At 45.6% G+C, this 27,015-nt stretch overlaps 1 protein-coding gene across 1 annotated transcript in view; it reads left to right on the plus strand.

Annotated features, from left to right (window-relative positions):
* Positions 1 to 15,108: 15,108 nt before the first annotated feature.
* The window catches only part of EVL (Enah/Vasp-like), a 164,714-nt gene continuing 152,807 nt past the window's right edge, over positions 15,109 to 27,015 (plus strand). Inside the window, exon 1 of the mRNA XM_033420170.2 lies at positions 15,109 to 15,561. Within this exon, the coding sequence (XP_033276061.1) occupies positions 15,557 to 15,561 (5 nt within the window). The 5' untranslated portion in view covers positions 15,109 to 15,556. The remainder of the gene's footprint in view (positions 15,562 to 27,015) is intronic.

Genomic DNA, 27,015 nt, shown 5'->3' on the forward strand with positions numbered 1-27,015 from the left:
CTCCCTCCTTACCAGGCCTGAACTAAGGAATTGCCTGACTCCCTGCTGTGTGACACGGTCTGTGCCATTTCTGAGATTCCCTTGGCCAAATGGGCTTCTTTTTTATTATTATTATTTATTTATTTATTTATTTTTGGCTGCGTTGGGTCTTCGTTGCTGCATGTGGGCTTTCTCTAGTTGCAGCGAGCAGGGGCTACTCTTCATTGCGGTGCACAGGCTCTAGGCGCCCGGGCTCAGTAGCTGTGGCTCACGGGCTCTAGAGCACAGGCTCAGTAGTTGTGGCACACGGGCTTAGCTGCTCCACAGCATGTGGGATCTTCCCGGACTAGGGCTCAAACCCGTGTCCTGTGCATTGGCAGGCGGATTCTTAACCACTGCGCCACCAGGGAAGTCCCCCAAATGGGCTTCTGTATCTTTTAGGTTACCCCCGGAACCCTTACAGCCGTGACTACCAAAAAGGAGAGTGAGCTGTGATAGTCACAGTCCAGCACGCTGCCCACCCCTCACTTACACCCATGGCACCGCACACTGTTCTGTTCTCATGTGGTTTATTTGGGTTTATTTTACTCTGATTCACACAGAAGTGGCAGGTGGCAGAAGTGACAGGTTTAGAAACCACAGCATCGGCTCATCATCTGGATCTGAAGCCAGCCGTGGTAGAAGCCAGACAGCACCCCTGTGCTGCTTGTTTCGGGAGCACCTGAGGTTGCCCCATCCTCACCTTCAATCATCCTTGGCATCGGGCTGCTGTGAAAGCACTTTCAGATGCTGTGGGAAAGGCTTTTCCCTCGTTCTGGCATGTTCACTCCTGTGTGTCTCCTTCCCAGGCTGAGGCAGCTCTCGGGCTCAGATGTCAGCAGGGTTCAGAGGAAGGAGAGGACCCAGCAGGCTCAGGACAGCCAGATGGGGAGATCTGGAGTCCAGGAGGACAGCCACGCAGCTACTGCACCCTTACCTCCCCCGAGGTACTCTGGCCGACCCCCACAGTAGGGCTGTTATTTGTAGAATGGTGGGGCTGCAGGAGAGCTCCGGGAGGGGGTCATCTTGGGGGAGTATTTCCCCAAGTGTGTTCTGTGGAACAGCAATTCCACAAGGTGTTAATAGACCCTGGGTTTGTGAGTCAATGAGTTAAACAGGTTTGGGTATGCTTTGAGTGTGGATCTCCTCAGAGTTTTAATACATCGATGTGCATTGTCCAGAGAGCCATCGTGTCCATCCATCCATCCAATAAGTACCATCTCCTTTCTGCACCAGACACCATACTAGGACCAGGGATACCAAAGGATACCAGAGTTCTTGCTCTTGTGAAGCCAGACAGCTGGTGACAGGCAGCGAGGGGTCAGCAGAGATGGAGACCCCTTAAGCCTGGGGACTCAGGCAGGTGGCCTTTGAGCAGAGAGTGGAGTGGCAGAGTGAGGGGCCGAAGCATGCAGCCATCTGGGGGAGGCCTCCTGGGTGCCAAGCACGCAGGGTCCCCGGGGCTGTCTGACCACACTCACCGCCTTTCCTTCCTGGGATGTGTCTGCAAGGCAGAGTCTCTGGAGCACATGGTGGGGGGGATGCGATTTTGTTCAGCCCTGTCTTTCTGTAGATGTAGAAACCAGAGTACTGGGAAAACAGGGATTTGCTCTAGGTCACTGTGACCTTGGCAGGGACAGCCCCCCAGCCACCTTAGTTTGTTTGTTTTTTTATAAAATAAAGTTTACTGTAGTTTTTCATGATAAAACTAATACATACCCATCACAGCAAATTCAGAAGGGAGCCCTCCCATATCCCTACCACCCAGAAATAGCACTGATACTTCTTAGTGCATTTCCTTCCTGCATTTTATTTCTGGGAGTACATTTTTGGATGTGTTTCTGTAGTTAACATATTGCATAGACAATGCTTTGTATTGCTTTTTTCATGTAACTTTGTAAGCATTTTCCCCTGTCATTTATAACTTCATTATAAAGAACTCCGATCAGCTGCAGATAAACGGGCTGCTGTGACTAATATCACTCTCTTAGCTCAGTCCTCTCACCCCTATGGTGATGGTGATGATGATGATAAGAAGAAGTAATAAAGGCCACACTTACAGAGGGCATTTGTCCACAGTGCATTCTCTGAAGTCTCCTTCCATCAACATTTAAAGAGGCTCAAATCTTTCCCATTAGAAGAAAACCTCCCTGGTCTCTTCCTCAACTCTCGGTGCTCTGCCCACTTCTCTTCCTTCTCCGCCCTTCCCGGGGCTGTGTCCTCAGCTCCTGGGGTCTCAGTCACCTCTTCAGCTCTGATAAGCCCCCCAGATCAGTATCTTTGACTCATCTTCCTTAGCACCACACCTGGATGTCCATCTGCTTGCCCACTGGGACCTCAATTTCATGTCTCAAATCAGTTCATCCACTTTTCTCCCCACACCCTGTGCTCCATCCTCCCAACTGCCCAAGCCAGCAGTGGGCATCCCTCTGCACCCCTCTTTTGGACTCACTGCCCATATCGACAAGCCGCCAATAATAGTCATGACTCCACAGCATCCCTTAGAGAGCCCTTAGCCATGCCCCGCACAGGGCGACTCCTTCAACACTCTCACCACTCGAGCAGGGCGCTTCTCCTTTTCGCAGGCTGCAGGTTCGTAGTTCCCGTTGTTTTTGGTGTCTGTCCCCAGTGGCTAAGGTTGGTTCAGTGGGTTGTGTAGGCTTCCTGGTGGAGGGGACTAGTGCCTGTGTTCTGGTGGATGAGGCTGGATCTTGTCTCTCTGGTGGGCAGGTCCACATCTGGTGGTGTGTTTTGGGGTGTCTGTGGACTTATTATGATTTTGGGCAGCCTCTCTGCTAATGGATGGGGTTGTGTTCCTGTCTTGCTAGTTGTTTGGCATAGGGTGTCCAGCACTGTAGTTTGCTGGTCGTTGAGTGAAGCTGGGTGCTGGCGTTGAGATGGAGATCTCTGGGAGATTTTCGCCTTTTGATATTATGTGGAGCTGGGAGGTCTCTTGTGAACCAGTGTCCTGAAGTTGGCTGTCCCACCTCAGAGGCACAGCACTGACTCCTGGCTGCAGCACCAAGAGCCTTTCATCCACACGGCTCCTCGATTTGGGATGATTCGCTGTCTAGTCAGGTATTCCACAGATGCAGGTCCATCAAGTTGATTGTGGAGCTTTAATCCGCTGCTCCTGAGGCTCGAGGGTGCTTCTCTTTTTGATGGCCCTCCTTTTACTGACAATGAGGAAACTAAAACTCAGAGAGGTCAGGTGACTTTCTAGGGCTGCACAGTGAGTGAGCTGGGATTTGAACCCATGTAGTCAGGTTTCAGAGTTCACGCTCAGCAGTCCTGCATCTCCAGCACTGAAGGGGCCATCACCTGCGTCCACGTCATCTCCCCATCTGTGCTGCCTCTGCCCTGGTCCAGCTGCAGCCCCACTGGCCTTGTGCCACGTGGCAGCCGAGTGAGCTTTCCAAACACCCCCATTCTCTTGCTTAAACCCCTTTAGCGGCTCTTAGGGAAAAGCTCCTTCACGCTGTGCACGGGGCCTGCTCAGAGGACTCCGGGCTCCTCTCCCACACCACCTCTCTCTGCTACCACTCTCTGTCCCCACACCTCAGCATGCCCCCTGTCAACACCCAGCCTTCACCAGTCTTTACATGTGCTCTCTGCCCCAACACTCTTCCTCCCATTTTTCCTGGCCAACCATCATAACTTTCATAACTCAGCTAAAAAGCCCCCTCCTGGGGACTTCCCTGGCGGTCCCGTGGTTATGACTCCACGCTTCTGCTGCAGGGAGCATGGGTTTGATCCCTGGTTGGGGAACTAAGATCCTGCAAGCCACAAGGCGTAACAAAAGAGAAAAAAAAAGCCACCTCCTGCAGGAAGCCTTCCCGGAGTGCCTAGTCTGATTTCTGGTCCCTCTTATGTGTTCCCCTCCCCCTCCATTGTACTTCCCTTATCACAGTGAATTGTAAGCATGGGTTTCCTTAGTCTACTTGCCTGTAGCCCTTCTGTCCATAAGCTGCCTAAAGCATAAACACTCCTCATCTTGTTCATTCTTCTTTCTCCAGCACTTAGCACAGTGCCTGGTGAGGACAGCCTATCAGTAAGTTAGGGGGATACACGAATGAATGGAGCTACAGGCAAGGTGAGCATTCGGACTTGTATTCAATTCCTAAACCTTTGCCCTTATCCCCGAATATCTTCTCCTGCTTCCAGTGTTTTACTATTGCAAACCACACTGCTGAGAACAGCTTTGTCCCCTGAGTCTTTCTTTTAGATTTACTTCAAGACAAACGCCCAGAAGTAGAAGTACTGAATTAGAGGGCAAGAACATCTCTATGTCCCCTGGTAGGTTTTGCAAAAACTGAATTCCAAAATTATGGTAACAATCTGGAGGCTTTTTCTTTTGTAGCAAATGAATCCTCTTTCCTTTTCTGTGTGTCTTCCTGGTGGAAGCCGCAGAAAGCTATTTTTACCTAAAGGCTGTAAAGCTCGTCATTCTCAGGGGAGAAAGTTGGGCGTGTGTGTGGATAGACATTGTGCCCGCCTCATCAGCCCGTCAGCCCCTGCATGCTATCTAGTTCTAGGTCATTTGGGGAAAGCAAATTTCAATTATGTTCCAAATCAAGCAGCACTTCTGTAAAAGAAGGAACGCACACAGACACAGATACACACGCACACATCCATCTCCATTTGGGGACTTACCTTTAAAATCCTAAGGGACAAGCAAGTTGTCAAAGCATAACCCATGAACTTTGGCAGGTGAATGCTATGAAGAGATCAAAGCTGAAAGCACTTTGGGGGCGGGGGGATCATCTGACTTCCAATGTTCGTTTTAGCAACAGCGTTCTGCAGATAAAATCTTACAGGAAGGGAGGGAGCCGCAGGGGGAGGAGAAACGGGGGTATATGTATATGTATAGCTTTGTTATACAGCAGAAACTAACACACCATTGTAAAGCAATTATACTCCAATAAAGATGTTAAAAACTAATAATAATAAATAAATAACAATAAAAGAAGCCAGTAGTGAAACAAGTATATGCTGTTACATAATAAAGTCTACCTTGTATCGCTCTGAACTGAATAAAATCAGAAATGATTTCATTAAAGTGGACAGATGAGAATAAATCAAAGAGAAAAAGAAAAAAATCTTACAGGAAAATCCGCGCTATAATATGGTTGAGAATGCAGCTGCTGTGGCTTCAGGGGGCGGAGGTGACCAGAAATGCTCTCATCCTGTGTTCGCTCCCTCTCCCACCTCCCCACCCTCCATCCCACCTCCACTTGGGGCTCCAAAGTCTCCTGTCCAGGATCCAACGCGGGAGGACACCCAGGCCCAGCAAGGGCAGAGGCCTGCCCAGGGCCCCACAGTGAGTGGTGGCCTCCCTGTCTGGGGCTGACTCTCCACCTGCTGTCTTGCCAGGAGCCACTCGGCCACTCACAGGCACAGTGCCTGACGTGTCCCCAAGGAGGTCCTGGAGGTGGCTGGCTTCCCCCCAATGCTTACCATCTAGGCAGCCCCGCTATCAGTTTGGTTTTAGGGTTCAGTCCAATTTAAGTTCTCTTATTACCAGCCTTTCTATCTGTCTTTTAAGAAAATCATCCATTTCATGTAGCTCCTCAAATTTATTGAAATCAAACTGCAATAGTATCCTCATGTAATTATTTTGTTCTCATTTACCCCATGCAATTATAAGTCCTTTTTTCATTCCTAGTTTACTTTTCTTTTCTGGTCTTTTATTTCTTGGGCTTTTCCATTTTATTTCTTCTGGAAGAAGCATATTTTAATTTCGTTTTTTGGTATTTTTGTTTTCTAGTTCATTCTTTTCAGCTTTTTATCCTAAATAATTTCCTTCTCATAATTTTTTAATTTATTTTGTTGTGTTTTAAGTTGAATGCTTCATTCCTTTATACATATTCTTTGTTATATGATAAAAACGTGTAAGGTTTGCTGTTGGTGTATCCCATAGGTGTTACCCTGACGTTTTCTCATTTTCATTAATTTCTTATTAATTTGTAGTTTTAATATTGATCTCCTCTTTCAGCTCAAAGTTATCTAGAAGAGTATTTTTACATTTCCAAGCTAAATTTTTACCATATTTTTTATGGTTATTTAGGGTTTCATTGCATTCTGGTGAAATTTCTGAACTCCTAGGATAACAAGGGTAATTCCAGGAATCTTTCAGCCTCCTGGGAGAAAAAACAGATTTCCTATATGCAGAATGCACCCTCCACCCCTCCCTAAAATATCCAGTCCTAACCCCAGGAACCATGAGTATGGAGGTTCCATGGCAAAGGGGAATGAAGGCTGCAGGTAGAATTACGGTTGCTGATCAGCTGACCTTGAAATAGATTATCATGGATTATTCAGGTGGGCCCAGTGTAACCACAAGGGTCCCTAATTATGGGAGAAGGAGGGAAAAGACGTGAGGGACATGTGACTACACAGCAAGGTCAGAGTGATGCCCCGTGAGAAAGACCTGACCTTAGTTGCTGGCTTTGAAGATGGCCCCTTCCTAAGGCGACATGAGCTGAGGAATGTAGGTGACCTCTAGAAGCTAGAAAAGGCAAGGAACAGACGCTCTCCTGGAGCCTCCAGAAGGAGCATCGTGATTTTAGCCCAGTGAGGTCAGACTTCTGCCCTCCAGAACTGTAAGAGAATACATGAGTGTTGCTTTTTTTTTTTTTAATTAATTTATTTATTTTTGGCTGCGTTGGGTCTCGCAGGCTTTCTCTAGTTGCGGCGAGCAGGGGCTACTCTTCGTTTTAGTGCGCAGGCTCCTCATTGCAGTGGCTTCTCTTGCTGTGGAGCACGGACTCTAGGCGCATGGGCTTCAGTAGTTGTGGCACGAGGACTTAGTTGCTCCGTGGCATGTGGGATCTTCCCGGACCAGGGATCGAACCCGTGTCCTCTGCATTGGTAGGCAGATTCTTAACCACTGCGCCACCAGGGAAGTCCCCATATGTGTTGTTTTAAGCCAGCAACTTTGGGGTAATTTGCACGGCAGCAACAGGAAACTAAGACACTGGGTAAAAGGGAGAAACAGATGTGTTATTCGGCTTCTTACCTGCATTTGAAACTCGAAGTTTTCAGATCTCTGAGAAAAGAGGAGTGCAGGCCTAAACTCCTGTCCTGTCCAAGGGTATCATCCACATGGGAGATGAAACAAGGCTGCTCCTCCCAGATTGTGGCTAGGTGAGTGTCTTTCTCCACCAATCCTCCCAAATGCCTGGTGAGCTCTGTCTTCTCAAACAGCTTTATTGAGACATCCCTCACATTCCTTAAAATCCACCCATTTAAGGAATACCACTCAATGGTTTTTAATATATTCACAGTTGTGCAACCATCACTACAGTATAATTTTATAACATTTTCATCACCCCAAAAGAAACTCCATGCCCATTGGCATTGTACTTGTTTACTAGGGCTTCCAAAACAAAATATCACGGACTGGGGGGCGTAAACCACAGACGTTTATTTCCTCACTGTTCTGGGGGCTGGAAGTCCAAGATCCAGGTGCAGCAGGTTTGGTTCCTTCTGAGCCCTCTTCTTGGGGACTTGCAGACGGCCACCTTCTCAAGGCCTCCTTTCCTCTGTTCCAAGAGTCTCTCTGTGCGTCCTAATCTCTGCTTATAAGGACACCAGTCAGATTGGATTAGGGCTCATACTAATGGCCTCATTTTAACTTAACTGTTTAAAGGTCCTATCTCCAAATACATTCTGGGGAATAGTGCTTCAACAAATGAATTTTGAGCGAACACGATTCAGTTCATAACAGATAGTTATTCCCTATTCCCTTCCTGCTCCCCGACCCCAGCCCTTGACAACCACTAAACTACTTTATGTCTCTATGGGTTTACCTTTTCTGGACATTTCCTATAAGGGAATCATACAATATGTGGTCTTTGTGACTGGTTTCTTTCACTTAGCATAATATTTTCAAGGTTCATCAATGTTGTAGCATGTGTCAGTACTTCATTGCTCTTTATTGCCAACTAACGTTCCAGTATATGGAGGGACCCCACTGTGTTTATCCACTCATCAGGTGATGGACATTTGGGTTGTTTCCACTTTGGGGCTATTATGAATACTTCTGCTGTGAACATTTGTGTACAGGTTTTTGCGTAGATATGTTTTTATTTCACATGGGCATATACCTAGAAGTTATATTACTGGGTTATATTATAACTTTTTTGAACAGTTTGAAGAACTGCCAATCTGTTTTCCAAAGAGATTGCATCATTTTACAATTCCACCAGAATTATGAGGGTTCCAATTTCTCTGCATCTTCAACATCACTTATTTCCCTTTTTTAATTAAAAAAATTTTAATTTATAGCCATGTCAGTGGGTATGAAGTCGTATCTCATTGCAGTTTTGATTTGCATTTCCCTGATAGCTAATGAGGTTGAGCATCTTTTCATTGCCTGTTGGCCATTTCTATATCTTCTTTGGAGAAATATGTATTCAGATCCTTTGCCCACTTTTTAATTGGCTTATTTGTATTTTTATTATTGAGTTGTAAGAGTTCATTATATAGTCTGGATACAAGGCTCTTTTCACATATATGTTTGCAAATATTTTCCCCCATTCTGTGGGTTGTCTTTTCACTCTAATGGTATTACTTGCAACAAAATTTTTAATGCTGATGAAGTCCAATTTATCTATTTTTTTCTTCCGTTGCTTGTGCCTTTGGAATCATATCTAGGAAGCCTTTGCCTAACCCAAGGTTATGAAGATTTAAACATGTTTCCTTCTAAGGGTTTTATTGTTTTAGCGCTTACATTTAGGACTATGATTTATTTTAAGGTGATTTCTGTGTATGATGTAAAGGGTCCAAACTTCATTCGTTCGTATGTGGATGTCTAGTTGTTCCAGCGCCATTTATTGAAGACTATTCTTTCCTGCAGTGACTTATCTTGGAGCCCCTGTCAAAAATCAACTGAACATAAGTATAAGGGTTTATTTCTGGACTCTCAATTCAATTCCATTGATCTATATTATCTACGCCAGTACCACACTGTCTTGATTACTAAAGCTTTTCAATACATTTTGAAATCAGGAAATATGAGTCCTCCAACTTTGTTCTTTTTCAAGATTGTTGGCTGTTCTGGGTCCTTTGCATTTCCAAATGAATTTTAGGATCAGCTTGCTCGTTTCTGAAAAAGAGATTTTGACGGGGATTGCATTGAGTTTGCATTCAATCTGCGGACTGTTGCCTTTGTAACAATATTGTCTTCCAATCCACGAATGGATGTCTTTACTTTTATTTAGGTCTTCTTTAATTTCTTCCAATGACATTTTGTAGTTTTCAGTGTATGTCTTAACACTTCTTTTGTTAAATTTATTCCTAAGTATTTTATCCTTTTTGATGTTATTGTAAATAGAACTGTTTTAATTTAATTTTCAGATTGTTCATAGCAAGTATATAGAAATACAATTGATTTTTTGAATATCTCTCTTGCATCCTGCAACCTTAGTGAGCTCGTGTATTAGTTTTAATAGTTTTTCAGTCGATTATTTAGAATTTTCTAAACGCAAGATCATGTAATCTGCAGATAGAGATCGTTTCACTTCTTCCTTTCCAATCGAATGCCTTTTTTTCATTGCCTAATTACCTCCAGTACAATCTTGAAAAGCAGTGGTGAGAGTCGATAACCCTGTCTTCTGACGAGCCTCCAGTCTTCTGACGAGCTCTTTTGATTTAAAAACTCTTATTTTGTCCTCAATTATGGCTTTTCCTCCCCATTTGGAACTCCTCTTATTTAGAAGTTAGATCTCTTGAATCCATCATTTACGTGCTTTATCTTGTCAACGATAATTTCCACTTCTTTCTTTTTTTACTCTGCTTCACAAAGTAATTTTTTCATCTGATCTTTTAGGTCCCTGGATTGCAGGCCCAATCCTGCCTGCCACCTGTTTTTGTCAATAAAGTTTTATTGGAACACACTCACATCCATTGGTTTAGGGATTGTCTGTGGCTGCCTTCACGCTGTGATGGCCGAGAGGAGTAGTTGTGACAGAGACCGAATGGTCTGCAAAAAGCCAAAAATATTTACTATCTGGCCCTTTGCAGAAAAGTGTGCCAACCCTAGTTCTAGATCAGTGTCTTTTCTGTTTTTCCCTGCCTCTAATTAATCTTTTAAATTATGAAGTAATGGTTTTTGTTCTCAAGAATTGTCTTTTGTTCTCAGATTGTTCATCTGCAAGATCTCCTGACTCTCCTGATAACTTCTCTGTCATTGCCTCCTCTAGACATGTCACCTTCTGACTGCTCAGCGTGGTAGAGCATTTTTTGGGGGGATGGCAGTCTTTAAACTTCCCAAGCTCACGGTTTCAGAGGCCCCAGGCCTCCCGGCTCTGTTGCAGAAATGAGTTCCCCACAGAGGCCTGGCTGTCAGAGTCTCCAAGGCAGGTGTGAGACAGCCGACAGGGAGAGAAGTAACCAGGACATTTCTTCCGCAGGCTACTGGTGAACAGCCACCCACACTGCGACCTGATGGCTGTTGCTGGGAATGCCAAGGAGGTTGGGCTTCCTGGGTAGGAGCTGGCTGGGGCATCCTTTTCCAAAGGTCTGGAGGCTCCTGGGTAAAGGCTTCCCAGGGATCAGCAGCTCCCTCTAGGATTGCAGGCTAGGCTGGCTTGAGGGATGCACTTGGCTAAGTTTTCTTAATTTAATGAAGTGGGAACATTAAGATCCTGTTAAGTGGGAACACTCAGGCAGCCCAGGATGGAAGGACTTGGCTCCAGGCTCCTCCAGAAAGGCAGGCCTGCTCCAGCCTGGGTCCTCGATGCTCCTCTCCCAGTGCAAAGAGGTACTAAGAAGTTGCCCTCTGCCAGATGGGTACCCAAGGTCCTCCCCCTGCCCCCAACATGCACACATCTGGCCCAGCTTCCCCTAGATTGGTCCAGGTCTTTGAGTTACCGAGGAGTCATCCCCGGTAGGACCACTGCCGGCTCCTCTCCCAAGAGTTGGCCCCTCCTGGGCCTTCAAAGTGGCTGAAACATAATCTTCAGGGGAGTTGCTTTCTGAGCTGAGGCGCCTGAGAGATGGAGTCAAAGAGAAGCTCCAGCTGTGTGCCCCACACCAACCTCAGTGTGCGGAAGGCAAGGTGGGCCAGGAACAACTTATATTTCCCACCAGATGCAACCAGAACACAAGCGAGAGCTTTGGTTTCCAAAATATAATGCCTGCAGGCTCGTCCCTGCCCCACACAAGCACCGTTTGGATGAGGATGACATGTCAGTTCTGTGCTGTAAGAAGCTTGGGGGCGGGGGGCGTGGGGGGAAGAAACTCGGGGGGGACAAAGAGGAATAAGCACGGAAGACATGACTGCTGCTCTCATGGAGTTCACAGTCCAGTACGGGGGCCAGCAAGTGAAAAGACCATTCCAGAATGGGATGGCAAGGGTGTGATGGAGTGGAGCCCAAAGCCCTGAAGCCTTTCGGAGATTGGTGCCTACAGCCCTGTGGGAGGGGGTGCCGAGTGTTTGGGGGGCGGGGAGGGGAGGTGACATGTGGGTGGAGTTGAAGATAATCGGCCAGGTAGAGAGTCAGTGGGCTGGGCGTGAGAGGAGGCAGACGTGTGTAGGTGCTCAATAAACAATGAATGAATGAATGAAAACAAATGGTGCTGTATTTAAGGGAAACAACTATTGGTAATAACTGAATTGGTCAAGGAGATTAACGGTCTGAGTGGGGATTTTCAAAAAAGGGCTGCAGGGTCACAGGTGATCCCAAGTTCCCTGAGACCTCTGTTGTCTTCCCTTCGAAGAAGACACTTCAGGTGTCTGACACGAATTAGTAATTTACCTCGGCTCATTAATATAAACCAGACATGGTCTCCTTGGTGAGTCATCAAAAGCAACTGTGTTTCTTTTTATTATTAGTGATGAGTGAGGCAATTACTTTGTTTTGGCAACCCCAGGTAATGGAGAAGATGATCCATGGAGTTGGTTCCTCACCAGTGACTCCAGGCTGGAAAAACTTCTAGAAGCAGGGAGGGAGCATGGGATAACGTGGGCAGTCCTGGGGCTTGTTGTTTGCAGAAATGTGTTTGTTAGGCTCTTCGTCCACTCACCCGTGCACCCTCTCAGGGTCTCACCTCCACCCTCTGGACAAGGAGGTTGCATAAGATACTCTTTAAGGACTTTTTAGCTCTATTATGTGTCTGTGGCTCTATGACTAGCCTGGGCTTAACACACAGCAGAAACCCCATCTTTCCTGCCTCCCCCATGAATGAGAAATCCAGTCCAGGAGTGCCTTAGAGCTGACCCACAGATAGCCTGGCCACTTGTCCCGAACCCCAGTACAAAGTCACTAACTTTGGTGAGCAATCTTTTCAAATCCAAGAACTGGTGACTTCAGATACACATTGTTCAGGAGCCACATGTCCCCCAAAAATGTTAATTTTCTTTTTAGCAGAAGAATGGAAAACATGAACTCATGTAGTTTTAAGAAATAAAGACTTCATTCAGCAAACGGGAGAGATGCTAAATAGACGATGGGTTTAAGTGCTGCACAGTCAAGGGAAAGGGGAAGGAGCTGTGAGAATGAGGCACTGGAGAAGGGCAGGAAGGATCTTCTGGGAGCTGACTTTGTGCTTATCCTCAGCAGTGCCTGCAAGACAGCGTTAGGAGTCCCATCTGTCAGTAAGAAATGGAGGCTCAGAGAGGTCTGAGCTGCTGAGTAAAACGCAGGGCTCTGTCTCCCCAAGCATCCTCGGGCTGGTTGGACAAATACCAATGCCCATTCATGGGGAAGTGGGGCTCAGCTTAGGGCACAAGTGGTCCCTACCTGCCCACCCGGCCCTTTCTGCAGCTCAAGAAGCCCTCTAACGAACAAACATCACATGGAAGAAACCTACCAAGGAGGCTGACACAGCTGATTTCGTGAATTCACTGAGTGACGTTGGGCCGCTTAAACCTTTCGCAGTGTTCTGTGCGCCAAACCCCTTACTAAGAGTAGGATTTGCAGGTCCCCAATAGCATCCATATTCTCTGATGCTCCTTAAAGGAACTTGAATGTCTTTACTGTTCCAGGAGATTAGTAGTTAGCAGGAAAGGTTGACGGAGGCAAGTCCCCCTCACCTTTGGTGCTAATGTTCTATAGGAAGTCTGCCATCAACATCTCCCAGCAAATCTTCTTCCAGTTGCAGAGTCCAAGACAGCAGGGAAAGTGCTTGATCTAGAGGTTAGAGTGCACCACATGCTTCAATAAATCAGGCTGGGAACAAACAGGCCAACATCCTGGGAGGGTCTTCTCACAGAACTTTGATATGCATGAACCAGGGGTGACCCTGCCTCTGCAGAGCACATTGGGACATCTCCAAGTGACCTGGGGCTTGTCCATTTCAGTAATTTTTAGGGTCTAACAAGTCTCTTCTGTAGCAAAGAGACCGATCTTGACCCTGGAAAGAGAGGGACAGATAAGGTTAGGAGGGGCTGAAATCCTCTGGGGCTGCTAACAGGACTGTTAGAGGACCAAGGTGCCCTTTTGAGTTTGAAGACTCTAGCTCAAAGAAATCGGGGAAGGAAAGTGGAGATGTGACAGCCAATCGCTAAAGAACTCTGAGGACAAGTGGATGGTGACGAAGAGAGATCAATCGGCAACGTGTAAGAATGATGAACAACTGCAGCAAACAAGAATGGATGGGGGACTTCCCTGGTGGTGCAGTGGTTAAGAATCCGCCTGCCAATGCAGGGAACATGGGTTCGAGCTCTGGTCCAGGAAGATCCTACATTCCTCAGAGCAACTCAGCCCACGAGCCACAACTACTGAAGCCTGCGAGCCCTGGAGCCTGTGCTCCGCAGCAAGCAATGAGAAGCACGTGCACCGCAACGAAGAGTAGCCCCTGCTCGCCACAACTAGAGAAAGCCTGCGTGCAGCAATGAAGACCCAAGGCAACTGAAAATAAATAAATTTATTTTTTTAAAAAAAGAATGGGGCTTCCCTGGTGGCGCAGTGGTTGAGAGTCTGCCTGACGTTGCAGGGGACGCGGGTTCGTGTCCCGGTCCGGGAGCATCCCGCATGCCGCGGAGTGGTTGGGCCCGTGGGCCATGGCCGCTGAGCCTGCGCGTCCAGAGCCTGTGCTCCGCAACGGGAGAGGCCACAACAGTGAGAGGCCCGCGTACAGCGAAAAAAAAAAAAAAAAAGAATGGATGGGCACTGGGATTTTGAGTCGGAAAAACCTTGGCTTGAGAACTGACTCCACCACTTCCTGTATCTTGGGAAAAACCACTCTTCTCACTCTGGGCCAGGAGTAGAATTGCGACCCTTCGCTGCCCTCCTACTATATGCCAGAAACCACTTAACGCTTGATGTGCTCTTGCTCAGAGGCAATTTTTAAAAAGGTAGATACGATTCCATTGTTGCTGTGATAGAGGGGAACGGGAGCATTAGTGGCGATGCTGAGAAAGCATGACGAACTGTGTCTAATTAGAAGTGAGAAGTGAGACTCAGAGGGTTTAGGGTTTCCAGCCAGCTATGAGGATGACTAACCTTTAGGAAGGGTGGGGATTTAACAACCAGAGAAAACCTGGACGGCCTCGTGCAGTCGATGTGATTTTTCACAAGGTGTGGTTTGCAGGCGCCAGGTGGGGCTTTTTTGGACTGGGAGATCCTTCAGCTGTTGATATTGCCTCAAAGATACGACTCCCCGTCCCAGCCTTGGCTCTTTATTTACAAAGAGAGGGGGTTGCTCACTGCCTCGGAGCAGGCTGGGCACGCCGCAGGGCCGGGGAAGGTGGACTCCTCCCGCCAACTCGCACGGACGCCGGCGCGCTCAGCTGCCTTTGTAGTTGAGAGAGTCACCCCGCGCGGGGAGGGGGACACAGCGCTCCACGTGCCGCGCCAGCGCCCCGCCCACTTTGGGCCCCGCTCTCCTCCTCGGCCCCGCCCCTCACGGATCGCGCTTTCTTCTATGCCCCGGCCCCCTCACATCCGCCAGTCCCACCCCGCCCTCGGAGCTCCTCCCCGCCCCTCACTGAGCACCCTTCCTTCGAAGCCCCGCCCCTTGCGGCCCGGCCGGGCCCTCACGACCCGCCCCCCAAGGTTCCGCCCCGCTCTTCGCACACCCCGGCTCAGCTCTCCTGGAGGCGCGGACGGTGGGGCCCCGCGCCTTTTGTGTCGGGTTTGGGCCGCCGCGCGCGCTCTCCCCTCAGTTTCGACTCGCGGGCTGACTTTGCCCGCGCGCCCTCTTGCCTCTCCGTCGGCGGCCTCGCAGCCTCCCGCGCCCGCCCGGGGACCGCGTCCCCAGTCTCGGGCGGGCGCACGCTCCCCCGGCCGGAGGGACCCGGGCGACGCTCGCCCCCTCCCCTCCACTCCCCTCCTCCCGGCGGCGTGCGCACACGGCGGCCCGGGCACGCGCCCGCCAAGATGGCAGGGGCCGGGGCCCAGCTGTCAGGCGCCGCCGCCGCAGCCCGTCCCCGCAGCTAGCGGCCCGGACGCCAGCCCCGAGAAGATGAGCCCTCGCTGCCCCCCGCAGCCCAGCGAGACGCGGAGCCGCCGCGCCCGGGGCCGGCTGCCCCGCTAACGCCCCGCGCCCCGCGCCGCGCCCCCGGCCCCGCGCGCCCGCCCCGGCAGCGACAATGAGGTGAGTCGGCGGGCGCCTGGGCGTGGGGAGGTCGGGCGGGCGGCGTCCGGAGCGCTGGGCGGGCTTCGGTAATACCGTGGGGGTGTGGGGGACCGTGAGAGGGTCTGGGGGAGTCGGAGTGGGCGGCCTTCTGGAAGCAGCGGGGTGTGCCGGCCTTTGCAGCTCGCGGGAGGCACACGTGGGGGCTGGGGGCCGCGCGGGGAGGCCGACCGCGCGGCAGGTGTGGCCGCGCCCGGCCCGGAGCCCCTCCGGCCTCCCTCCCCGGGGTTCTGTACCGTTGGTCGAAGCCTCCCTGTGCCAGCGCTCTGGGGCTTACACGTTAAGTGGTCGTTTCTTTCCACCTGGAGCTCCTTGCCGGCTTCAGCTCCCTTTTTCTTGTCCCCGTCTCCTTCCTTCTTGCACGCCGGTCAAGTGCAAGACCCGCAATGTACAACTTATTGGTTTATCACCCAGCCAGGGGGACTGGTGGTTACCAGTTCGAGAAAAAACATTGCCAGCACCCAGGAGCTCGGAATTCTCTCTCCGGAGGTAACCCAATCCTGACTTTTTGGGGATAATCACGTCCTTGCCTTTTGTCTGTGTGAATTTACCTTCGAAACATATATCCCATAAAAACTGTAGTGTCTGTCGTTTCATTTTGACTGTTCTGTGATCTTTATATAAACGAAATACTAATGAAATATATATTCTTTTGTGTCCGGATTTTTCACTCAACGTGCTTCTGAGATTCATCCATTATGTCGTAACCGTTGTTCATTTTTATTAATCTATAGTATTCCGTTGTATGAAATACTACAATTTAGCTATTCTGGTATTGGTAGACATTTGAATTGTTTCTAGCTTTAGACTATTAATAATAATGCTGTTTTGAATATTCTTATACATCTGGTACATTCATTTCTGTTGGGTATATACCTAGCAGTGGAACTTCTAGGTCAAAAATACCCATATCTTCAACTTTAGGAAATAACACCAAGTTTCCAAAGTGTTTGTACCAATTTACACTCCTGCCAGCAAATGTATGAGAGTTCTCGTGCTCCATGCCCTTGTCAGTACTTGTCAACACTTACATTTTAGCCATCCTGGTGAGTGTGAAGCCATCCTGGTGAGGTATCCCATTGTGTTTTCGGATTGCAGTTTCTTGCTGACTGATGAGGTTGAACATCTTTTCATGTTTGTTTGGTATCCTCTTTTGTGAAGTGCCTGTTCAAAAGTGTTTTCTTTTGGGATTTACATGCCTTTTTCTTCCTAATTTGTAGGAGTTCTATTCCAAAGTCAAGAAGATAGTTTCCTATGACGTCTTCTAAAAATCTTACTGTTCTGCCTTTCAAATTAAGATCTACAGCCCACTTGTGACTTTTGTGTAACTTGTGGAAAAGCGGTCAAATTTTATATTTAGCAGAACCGTTTATTCAGTACTGTCTATCAGAAAGGTCATCTTTTCCCCATAGTTCTGCAGTGCCACCTTTGTCATCTTCCAGTCTTCCATTTGGGATCATTTCTTTCTATCTGAGGAATACCCTTTAGAATTCCTCGTGCAGGTCTGCTGGTGACAAATTCTTACAGTGTTTGTTTGCAAATGTCATTATTTATCCTTCATTTGAAAAAAAAAAACAGATTTATTGAGATATAATTCACATACCGTAAAATTTACCCATTTAGAGTATGCAGTTTGGTGGTTTTTAGTATTTTCACGGAGTTAAACCCTTACCACAATCTAATTTTAGAACATTTTCCTCCGTTTTAGAAGGATCTTTTCAGTAGTTACAGAATTCTTGATTTACCGTTGCTTTCTTTTAGCACTTTAAAGATACCTCATTGTCTCTGACTTGGATTGTTTCTGTTGAGAAGTAACTTGTCTGTCGTTCTTTGAAAGTCGTGTTTTTCTCTGGCTGCTTTTAAAATGTTCTCTGTGTTTGGTTTTCAGCAGTTTTTTCTGTGCTGTCCTTAGTATGGATTTTTTTTTTTTTAATAACTTATAACTTAGGGCTTCTTGAGTCTTTGGCTTTATGTCTCTCATTAGTTTTGGAAGTCATGAGCCCTTAGGACTTCAAATATTGCTTCTGTCCCATTCTCCCTCACCTTTCCTTCTGGGGCTACCATTATACATGTTAGGCTATTTCACTGTATCTTCCTTCTGTGTTTTCTTAACCTTCCTTCTGTGTTTTCTGTTTGTCTCTTTGCCCTTCATTCTGGTTATCTCCTCACTTATCTCTCCTATCAATTGACTTTTTAATTTCAGTTATTATATATTTTTTGATACTTTAATTTCCATTTGCTTTTTTTTATGGTTTCCAGCTGTCTGCCGAAATTATCAATATTGTCTTTCATCTCCTTGAATATAGTATGTATGATTATGTTAATGTTTGTCCAATTATGGCAGTATTTGTGAGTCATTTCCAACGTCTGTTTCTCTTGGTTTTCATTCATATTGTCTTAGCTCCTTTTGTGCCTAGTTGTTTTTGTTTTTTAATTCCATGCTGGACATCATATTTGCAGAATTGTTTGTAGAAATAATTTGAGGCCTAAGAAGATGTTTTTCTCTTCCAGAGATAATTCACATTTGCTTTTGCCAGACAAATGGGGCACTTATAATCTGGGGTCACTTCAGTGTAGTCTCAAGGAATTGGGCTGTTTCTAAGCTGAGCTCCAGTCCTTATGAGAGCCAGCCTGTTCTGTTCACCTTTAGTGCTCATGTTCAGCTCTTCACCAGCACCTTTACCCTCCAACCTAAAGCCAAACTTTTAGGATTCCCTTCAAAGTTGGCAGAAATCTCCAGGGAAAAGTAGCCCCAAATACTGAACTTACCTCCCTGAGCCTCTGATAGCCCTTCTTCCTCCAGGCCTCCAAGCAGATATTTATTCTGCTTTTTTCCCTGCTTTTTTAGGTCTTTTCAGCTGGAGGATTGTTCTGATGTACTAAGTTCATGTTTACTGGAAGTAAAAGTCTCTGATGTATGCATGTTAGGAGCAGTTTGAGTCAATATTCAATTTCAGAGGAGACTCAAGCTACCTGGTTACAGAAGCTGTGGGGAATAACACCACCAATTTTTTTGTGTTATAACTATTTTAGATCATTTCAGTTTGTGAAATGCACTTAGAATCAAGATAACTTTAAGAATAAATCTTTATTTCCTCTTAATATGTAATTAATTGAAAAAATGGCAGATCATTACTGTAAAGCAAAGGATTTTGGAAGCAGGTGCTTTCCTCTCTTCTTTTAATATTCATTTCTTTCTCCTGTCTTGATTTCCTTAATTGTTTATTTGATAAAAATTACCCCTTTCTTGGCCCACTTGAATAGAACATTTCATTTTTTGATCAATAATGACATAATAGTATTCTCAGATCCCGTTTTGGGGGGATCAAATGACAAGGCATGGATATAGAAATGAAAGTTTTTAAATACTTTTTCCAAAATGAGTCATTCAGTTACCCTTTTTCTTTACACAGGTTTTTTTTTAAAACGCTGCTAACCGTTTAACATGGTTCTCTGTTGCAGACTGTTTGTAGTTAAACATCTATACGTGTATATTTACATGTACCTCTTGAGGTACGTGGCTTTTGCAAATGGACCTGAATGAGTCGAGGAGGTCTGTTCATCATTACCGCTGTTGTCAGTTCATTTGATTTGCATATTTATAAGCAGTGTGGCTCATCTGTGAAAAATGCTCTTTTTTGTTCATTCTGAATTTTTTTAACGAAAACGACACATTTTTCTTGTTAGATAATCTCATGGGAGTACATAGATATGACGTTTTGAAAATGGTCTGAAATGGAGCCTCTAAACTGATGCTTTTCAGGAATGTCTCAGAAAGGCATAGAGCTAGAGATGCATTCTAACAAATAAACGGAACATTTGAGGCACATGTCCACATAGTTTAGTTTTGCTAAACTATGTGGACATGGTGAATTATCTGAGTCACTGTTTTGCTGACTTGGATAATTAAGGATGTGTCTGAGTTTTTCTTAATTTTCTAGACTATTGCCTGAATTCTTATTTCCCTTTTCCTAAGAGACGTTATGTATTCTCATATCTCATTCAGAAATCATTTTTCGAGGCCTTACCGTTGCCTGATACTGGATTTGGTGGTAAGGAGGTAGAAGGGGCCAAACCTCCCCTCCCCCAAATAGTCTCTATCCCTAAAAGATTTACAGAAATTTACTAAATCCCTTTGTGCATCATTTTTCTACTTAAAAACAAAGATGCCCACATACACAGTATACAATATATTTCTGCTTATATACTTTAGTCATTTATCTGTTGGGAAGGTTCTCTTCTGTGAACGTTTTCCCCCTCTGCCTTTTATCTTTTAAAGACTTGATATATAGAAGTTTAAGATTTTTATGTTATCAAGTCATTTTCTTTGTGATTTTTCCATCGTTTCTTATGTTTTAGCATTTGTCTAGTAGTTCGGTAAGTATTAAGTTGTTTTTTATATGTAAAATTTCACAAAAGTTCATCCTTCAAATTGTCTGGAATATGAGGTAAAGATCAAAATTACATTTTTCTTCAAAATTGCTGATCAGATACTTGATTATTTTAGTAGATATGTGGCGGAGGTATCAGGAATGTTTTCTAAGTTGGATGGCAGAACAAACCTGCAGATTCCAAAATCCTCTCCAGGGCTGCATGGTAACATCTGAAGCAGGATCACCCCCAATCTTCAGAGAGCTTGCCTGCCCCCGCCAGGGCCAGCCTTGTGTGTGTAAGGCATGGCCAGCCTACCATCTCACAGGTCTGGTTATGTGCCAGGGAACTACCTCATCTGGGCCAAGGGCACTTTATCAATTTGGAGTTCTGCAGAATGCAGTGCAGTTACAGGGTACAGCATGAGATACCCAAGCACAGACACAGTCTTCACACACCACAGTTAGCCAGCACTAGCTAACACAAGTACATCTCAGCTTATTGCTGCAGGATAGGGGCAGGGGAGCATTCCTCCAGGAATCTTTGGAAGTTGTGTTCGGGAGACCAGCTGTGGGGTTGCGGCGCTTCTGTGTGTGTACCTTCGACTCTCTTCGGTTGTTCTGTTTTTAGACCTGTACCGTTACTATATTTACCTTGTGGGTGGTGATTTTTAATATGAGCAACATCATCTTTTTATTAATGTCCTTTTGAATTTTGCTGGGTTGGTGGTTTTGTTTGTATCTAGTTACATAAACATAAGAAATTTAAACTTAGTTTTATGTTGCACATAAATAAGCTACGTGAAAATATATCGGATTGTTTCACGTGAAGATTTTTTCCCTGTAAAGGTAATCTATGTACTACCCAGGTTTGAACCTTGCGGTAGACTATAGGCTTGGTGACTCCGAGTTGAGTGAATATCATAACTGCCTTAATAGTGTGACGATAACTTAGACAAGAGTACCTCCAGCTGACGTCAGGGTGGGGTGGGAAGGACAGTGGTCCCCGCAGCAAACAGCTTTTTCTCTTTCTTAGCCTGAAAGGAGAAGACCTCATAGAAATGACTTCTAGTGGCAGTTTTTATTTTTCTGGTTTAAATGTAGTATGTATTGAATGTGGAGAATTTGAAAACAGAGAAAGTATAAAGAAGACAATAAAAATCAGCATTGATCCCGCTGTTTAGGGATAACCCATTAAACGTGGGGTATGGTCTCTTTATCTTTTTCACGTGTAAGTGTAACGTTTTCACAAAATTGATATTATACTGTGTATTCGTATTGGGCATTTTACATTCAACATATATGCATTTCCCCTTCGTTAAATGTTCTTTGAAAACATTTAAAATAGCTGCATAATAGTCTATCAGATGATATACCATAATTTATTTACCAGTACCCCAAGTTTGGGACAGTTAGCTTTGTTTTTAGGATTTCATCATTGTAAATAATACGATGATAATGACTGTACATAAATCTTAGGGTATGTCTCTGATTATTTCCTTAAGATAAGTTAGAAAAATAGTATTATTAGTGGAACCAAAGGCTGTTGATAAATTTTAAGCAAAGAAGAGAGAAAGATAAAGTTAATGAAAGGAACTTTATTCCTGGTCTTAAATTGGAGGTTCCCCTCCCAAAAAGCAAAGGCCTAGGAGAGGAATCAGAAGTAAATGGTGTGGTTGCATCTGCTTGCCAGTGGGGGGAGCCCTGTTCTCAGGTCCTCTATAGCTACTGTGAAGATGGATTGTCTGTCTTTGTCTTTAAGGCTGTGGGAAAGGCATCTTCTGCTTCTGGGTTTGGACTTAACGTAGGAATGTGGATGACCTTTTTCTTTTTATAATATTGAGTTAGGCCACATTTGTCCCTTGTATTCTAAACAGCCTGGGTTTTAGAGTCTAATAGACCGGGATTCTGCCCCAGAGCCACGCCTTACCAGCTGACTGACTTTGAGCAAATTACTTAGCCTTCATGAGCTGACACTCTTCTCAAACATAAATGAGGATAACCCTCCTTCTTTCTCGGGGTTTTGTGAGGATCAGATGAGAACACATAGAAAGGTCTCGGCTTACGGTGTCCAGTAAAGGTTCGCTGTTTCCGTCCGCCACCTCAATTTGTTGTGTCTGTGAAGGAGATGAACCCGGGAGGATCTGGGACAGTTCTGACTGCAGATGTTCTGCCCTTTCGCCAGCTTGCTATATAAGTTCTCTGCCATATGTGGTAATTTTTTGGTTCAGAAACCACAGTTGCTATTGATGCTTCAACTTCTAAAAATGATTCAGGGCCATTCTCTGTAAAAGAGACAAAACAGAACTACTGAAATAAAGACAAAACAGGAGGCATGTTATTTTGGGGTAGAGGAGATCGTTGTACCAGGAAATTTAGATTAAGAAACAGTTACTGCAGTTGAGCAGTTAGTTGTGAAAGTCATGGGGGTGGTGGCAGAAAGGGCAGTGGGAGCCAATGTGACACGTTTTCTGAGTGTCTTAGCGGAAATGGGCAACGTCCCTTACAAGGGCTTGGTTTTGGAAGCCTCTTACTCACCTTCTCCAGTCCTTCCCCCTTGTCGTATATCTGCCCTGGGCCCCTGTGTAAAGCTTCCAGCACCTTAAACGCTCTGTGGGTACTGCCCTCCTCTCTGGGCTCTCTCTGTGGAGCTGTGTCTATTGCTCTGATCTTGTCTTCTTCATTCTCCTCCAGAGGATCCTTAAGTAAGAAAAGGTCTGATGGACTAATTCATGAGTTGACCAGAGTTCAGCTACTTCCTTTTCCTCTTCACCTTGCTAAGTTCTTAGCCTTCAAATCTTAGCTTAAATGTCACTTCCTCAGGGAGGCAGTCCTTGACCCCGGCCCTGGCTGATGGCCCTTCCCGATTATTTGCCTCTGTGGCATTCCATATTTCCTCTTCTGTTATTTTATTTTATTTTATTTTTGGCCACGCTGCGTGGCATGTGGGATCCTAGCACCCTGACCAGGGATCGAACCCATGTCCCCTGCATTGGAAGCACGGAGTCTTAACCACTGAACTGCCAGGAAAGTCCCTCTGTTACTTTTTATATTTATAATTACTTATCTTTTTCCTCCTATACTTCATAAAGGATTATGCTAGTTTCCATCTCTGTTGGGTCCCTAGAGCCTAGCGCTGTGCCTGGCAATTGGTAGATGCTTAATGAATATTGATGCTGCCACTTGTACGTAAAATGGGTAGTAAATCATGACATTCCTTCTGCATTGTCATGGGTCCTTCCAAGTACCACATTCAAGGCAGCTCCCAAATGAGTGAAGCTGGCATCCAAGATGAAAACTCTTTCATTATGTGCTCAATGAGTTAATGAATTACTGGGTGACAGTGCTTTCATCTGGTGTTTCCGTACCACTACCGGGAGACAGGATTTGTTTATTGATGTGTGGATGGATTCTTTTTTCCTGAATTTTCTTTGTAAGGACATTGTGCACTGTAACTCTCGATGTCCCTGATGTTTCTCGAACTTTAATGTGCGTAGGAATCCATGTGTGTATGTCCTTCCAAAATGCAGATCCCAGGCCCCATTGCCAGGGATGGAGGAATGCTTTTCATAAATCTTTTTTTTTCCTGTTTTTATTAATAGACTTTATATTTTTTACTCTTTTTTTTTTTTTTTGCGGTACGCAGGCCTCTCACTGCTGTGGCCTCTCCCGTTGCGGAGCACAGGCTCCGGACGCGCAGGCTCAGCGGCCATGGCTCACGGGCCCAGCCGCTCCGCGGCACGTGGGATCCTCCCAGACCGGGGCACAAACCTGTGTCCCCTGCATCGGCAGGCGGACCCTCAACCACTGCGCCACCAGGGAAGCCCTAGACTTTATATTTTAAAACAATTTTAGAGTTACGGAAAAGTTGAGCAGATAGTACAGAGAGTTCCCATACACTCTCCACATATATAGTTTCCCCTGTTATTAATATCTTACGTGGTACATTTGTTATACTTAGTAAACTAATATTGATACAATATTATTAGCTGAAGTGCATAGTGTATTCAAGTTTGCTTGTTTTCACCTAATGTCCTTTTTCTGTTCCAAGGTCTGATCCAGGATACCACATTACATTTAGTTGTTAAATCTCCTTAGACCCCTCTGCTGTGGATAGTTTTCCAGACTGTCTTTAATATTTGAAGATCTTGACTATTTTGAGGAGTACTTGTTTAGGTATATTGTAGCATGCCCTTCTGTTGGAATTTGTTTCATGTTTTTCTCATGGTTAGCCTGGGGTTGTTAAGTTTCAGGCAGGAAGATCACAGAGATGAAGTGACATTCCATTCCATGTTACAGAGGGTACATACTGCAGCGTGACTTATCACTGTTGACGTTGACCTCGATCACCTGGCTGAAGCAGTGTTTGTCAGGTTTCATCACTGTAAAGTTACTCTTCTAGTCCCCTTTTCATACTGTCTTCTTTTCAAGACGGTCACGATTCGTAGCTCACACGTAAGGAGGAGGGAGTCATGCTCCTTCTGCTGAGCGCTTTTTAAATTTTAATAATTAAGTATTTATTTTTGTGTATTAGAAGAAAATCAGTGCATCAAATTAGTGGCATTTTAACTGGGTTCCCCAGAAAACTGTACCCGAGATGAAGGCTCCTGTGTGTTTGGAGGAGAGCACAGGATTGATATTTGTGGGGCCCGAAGGGAGAAGCCTATATCCGTTAGCTACTGTCTCCATTTGGCAAAGGATTGCTCCACGGGGCACTAATTGCCCCCGTACATGGTGATGTTCTCAGTGGGTCCTGACAGGGCTCACGTGGCAGCCCCCTGCGGCCGCAGCAGGGACTGGACACAGGTCAGAGCCCGGGCAGAACTGGTTGCCTCAGGGGTGGCTAGAATAAGAAACAGGTAAGGCAGGAGGGGCTGAAATGACACCGACTAGGTGCTTAATGCACGTGATTTTGTGGGGATTACTTCTCTCTTTTTGAAATTTTTTTTTACTCACTGCTTCTTGATTTTCAGTCATGGCTCGAAAGTTTTCTGTGATACCAGCTTGAATTCACCTATGTTTTTTCTAGTACTTGTACAGTTTCTTTTCTTTGTCAAACATTTAAATCTTTGATCCATTTGGAATTAAATATATGGTATGAGAGCTGGATCCAATTTTAACCTTTTCTATCTGGTTTTTCAGTTATCCCAATACCCCTTATTAAAAATTTCATTTTCTGGGACTTCCCTGGTGGTGCAGTGGGTAAGACTCCACACTCCCAATGCAGGGTGTCCAGGTTCAATCCCTGGTCTGGGAACTAGATCCCACATGCATGCCTCAAATAAGAGTTCGCACATGCCACAACTAAGGAGCCCACGTGCCACAACTAAGGAGCCTGCCTGCCGGAATTAAGGAGCCCATGTGCTGCAACTAAGGAGCCAGCGAGCCACAACTAAGGAGCCCCCTGCTGCAGCTAAGACCCAGCACAACCATATTAATTAATTATTTTAAAATTCCATTTTCTCCCAGTGTTCTGAGATTCTGTCCTTTGTCATATTTAATTAATTTAACCTATTTCTGGATTTTCCATTATGTTCCATTGGTCTGCATTTATTCATGTGTCAATACCTCACTTTTGATTAAAGAGGTTCTATAGTGTGTTTTAATATTTAGTAGGGCTAATATTCTCTTACTGCTCTAGTGAGTTGATTTTAAAGAAAAAGATTAATTGATAGCACTCACGTTAAACAGATATGACAAAAATCATGAATGACCAAACAGTGCTTTAATCCAAGGGAACAAATCCAGAATGGCATGAGTCAGGTGTCTGTCTGCCCCTCGGGGAGAATTCTCACTTATAACATGACATGTGTGGCTTTTGAATATGAATCCAAGGAGGCATCTGTGAGGCTGGAGGACACTTACAGGCAATGCGACCCCTCGGGCCAGGATTGTCAGCACAGTTGAAGCACCCCCTCTGTCACTCTCCCTCCAAAGTATTGATGAAACTGGTTTATTTTGGAGGGTTTTGACCTGTAAAAAATACTCATTTGTCAAACCATAGAAAGTTAGATTCAGAAACTTAGAAATTCTCTAAGTCCAGTGGTTTTTAACCCTCACTGGGCATCAGCAACAGTTGAAAAGGCCCTCTTCCCCACCCTCCACCTGATGCCCGGGCCCTACCTTAGAGAGTCCATTAATCTGGGATGAGGTGTTTTGCTGTTGTTTCATTTGAAATCTCCAGGTTATTTAAGTGTGCAGCCACAGTTAAGAACTGCTGATCTAGTCCTGAGTTTCAAGACTGGGGCTGGGTTTTTGGAATGTAGTAAGTGCTCAATAAGTGTTTGTTGACGAATGAATGAGCCCCCTGTTTCTCAGATGAGAAAATGGACACAGACTCCAGAGGCCACTTGCCTAGGCCTCAGAGGCAGTGGGGTATTAGGGGCGTGAAGCTCAGATTTCTTGTCTCGCAGTTCTGGTCTTATTTTTCACTCTTCTTCACCCACGGTTTCCTCTTTAGTTATAGGCAGAAGTAGGCAAGAGCATTTGCTCTCTTGATTCGTGGGTTCATCTTTATGACCTCGACCCTAGCTCCTCCTATTCAGTACAGCAAAAACTTGGGAATGAGCCTGAGACTTCGTAGTGAGACAGCTGGACTATGCTGAAATTTCAGCCTGCGTTCAGTGTCTGCCCACCTCTAGGTAGGGGTCAGGGGGAGACAGGAAAGGAGGAGCAGGGGCACCAGGGACTGCCATTCCTTGTGTATCCGTGGTGTGTCAGGCTCTGTGCCTAGGAGTTTTCAGCTCTCTCATTTTTTGAAGGGAGGTCCATGCCTCCAGCCATAAGGTGTGTGAGATTTTAGATTACAGTGCATGATGACATTACTTTTGATTAATGCTTTGTTTGAATTCGGGCTTTATGGTTTTCTGTTAGTCAGCAGTAATGCCTAATCTCTATTTTCTCACACTCCACATTGCTTCATCCCCTAAATTTCTTAGTCACCTGGGAAAAACTCAAACTTCAGAACTGCAGAAATTGTAGAGACCAACTAGAGAAGACTTGAGTTAAATTATGAGTGATTTATGTTAGAAAATTGCCGTTTGGT

This window comes from Orcinus orca, chromosome 2, assembly GCF_937001465.1.
Source record: "Orcinus orca chromosome 2, mOrcOrc1.1, whole genome shotgun sequence".
NCBI classification, from domain to species: domain Eukaryota; kingdom Metazoa; phylum Chordata; class Mammalia; order Artiodactyla; family Delphinidae; genus Orcinus; species Orcinus orca.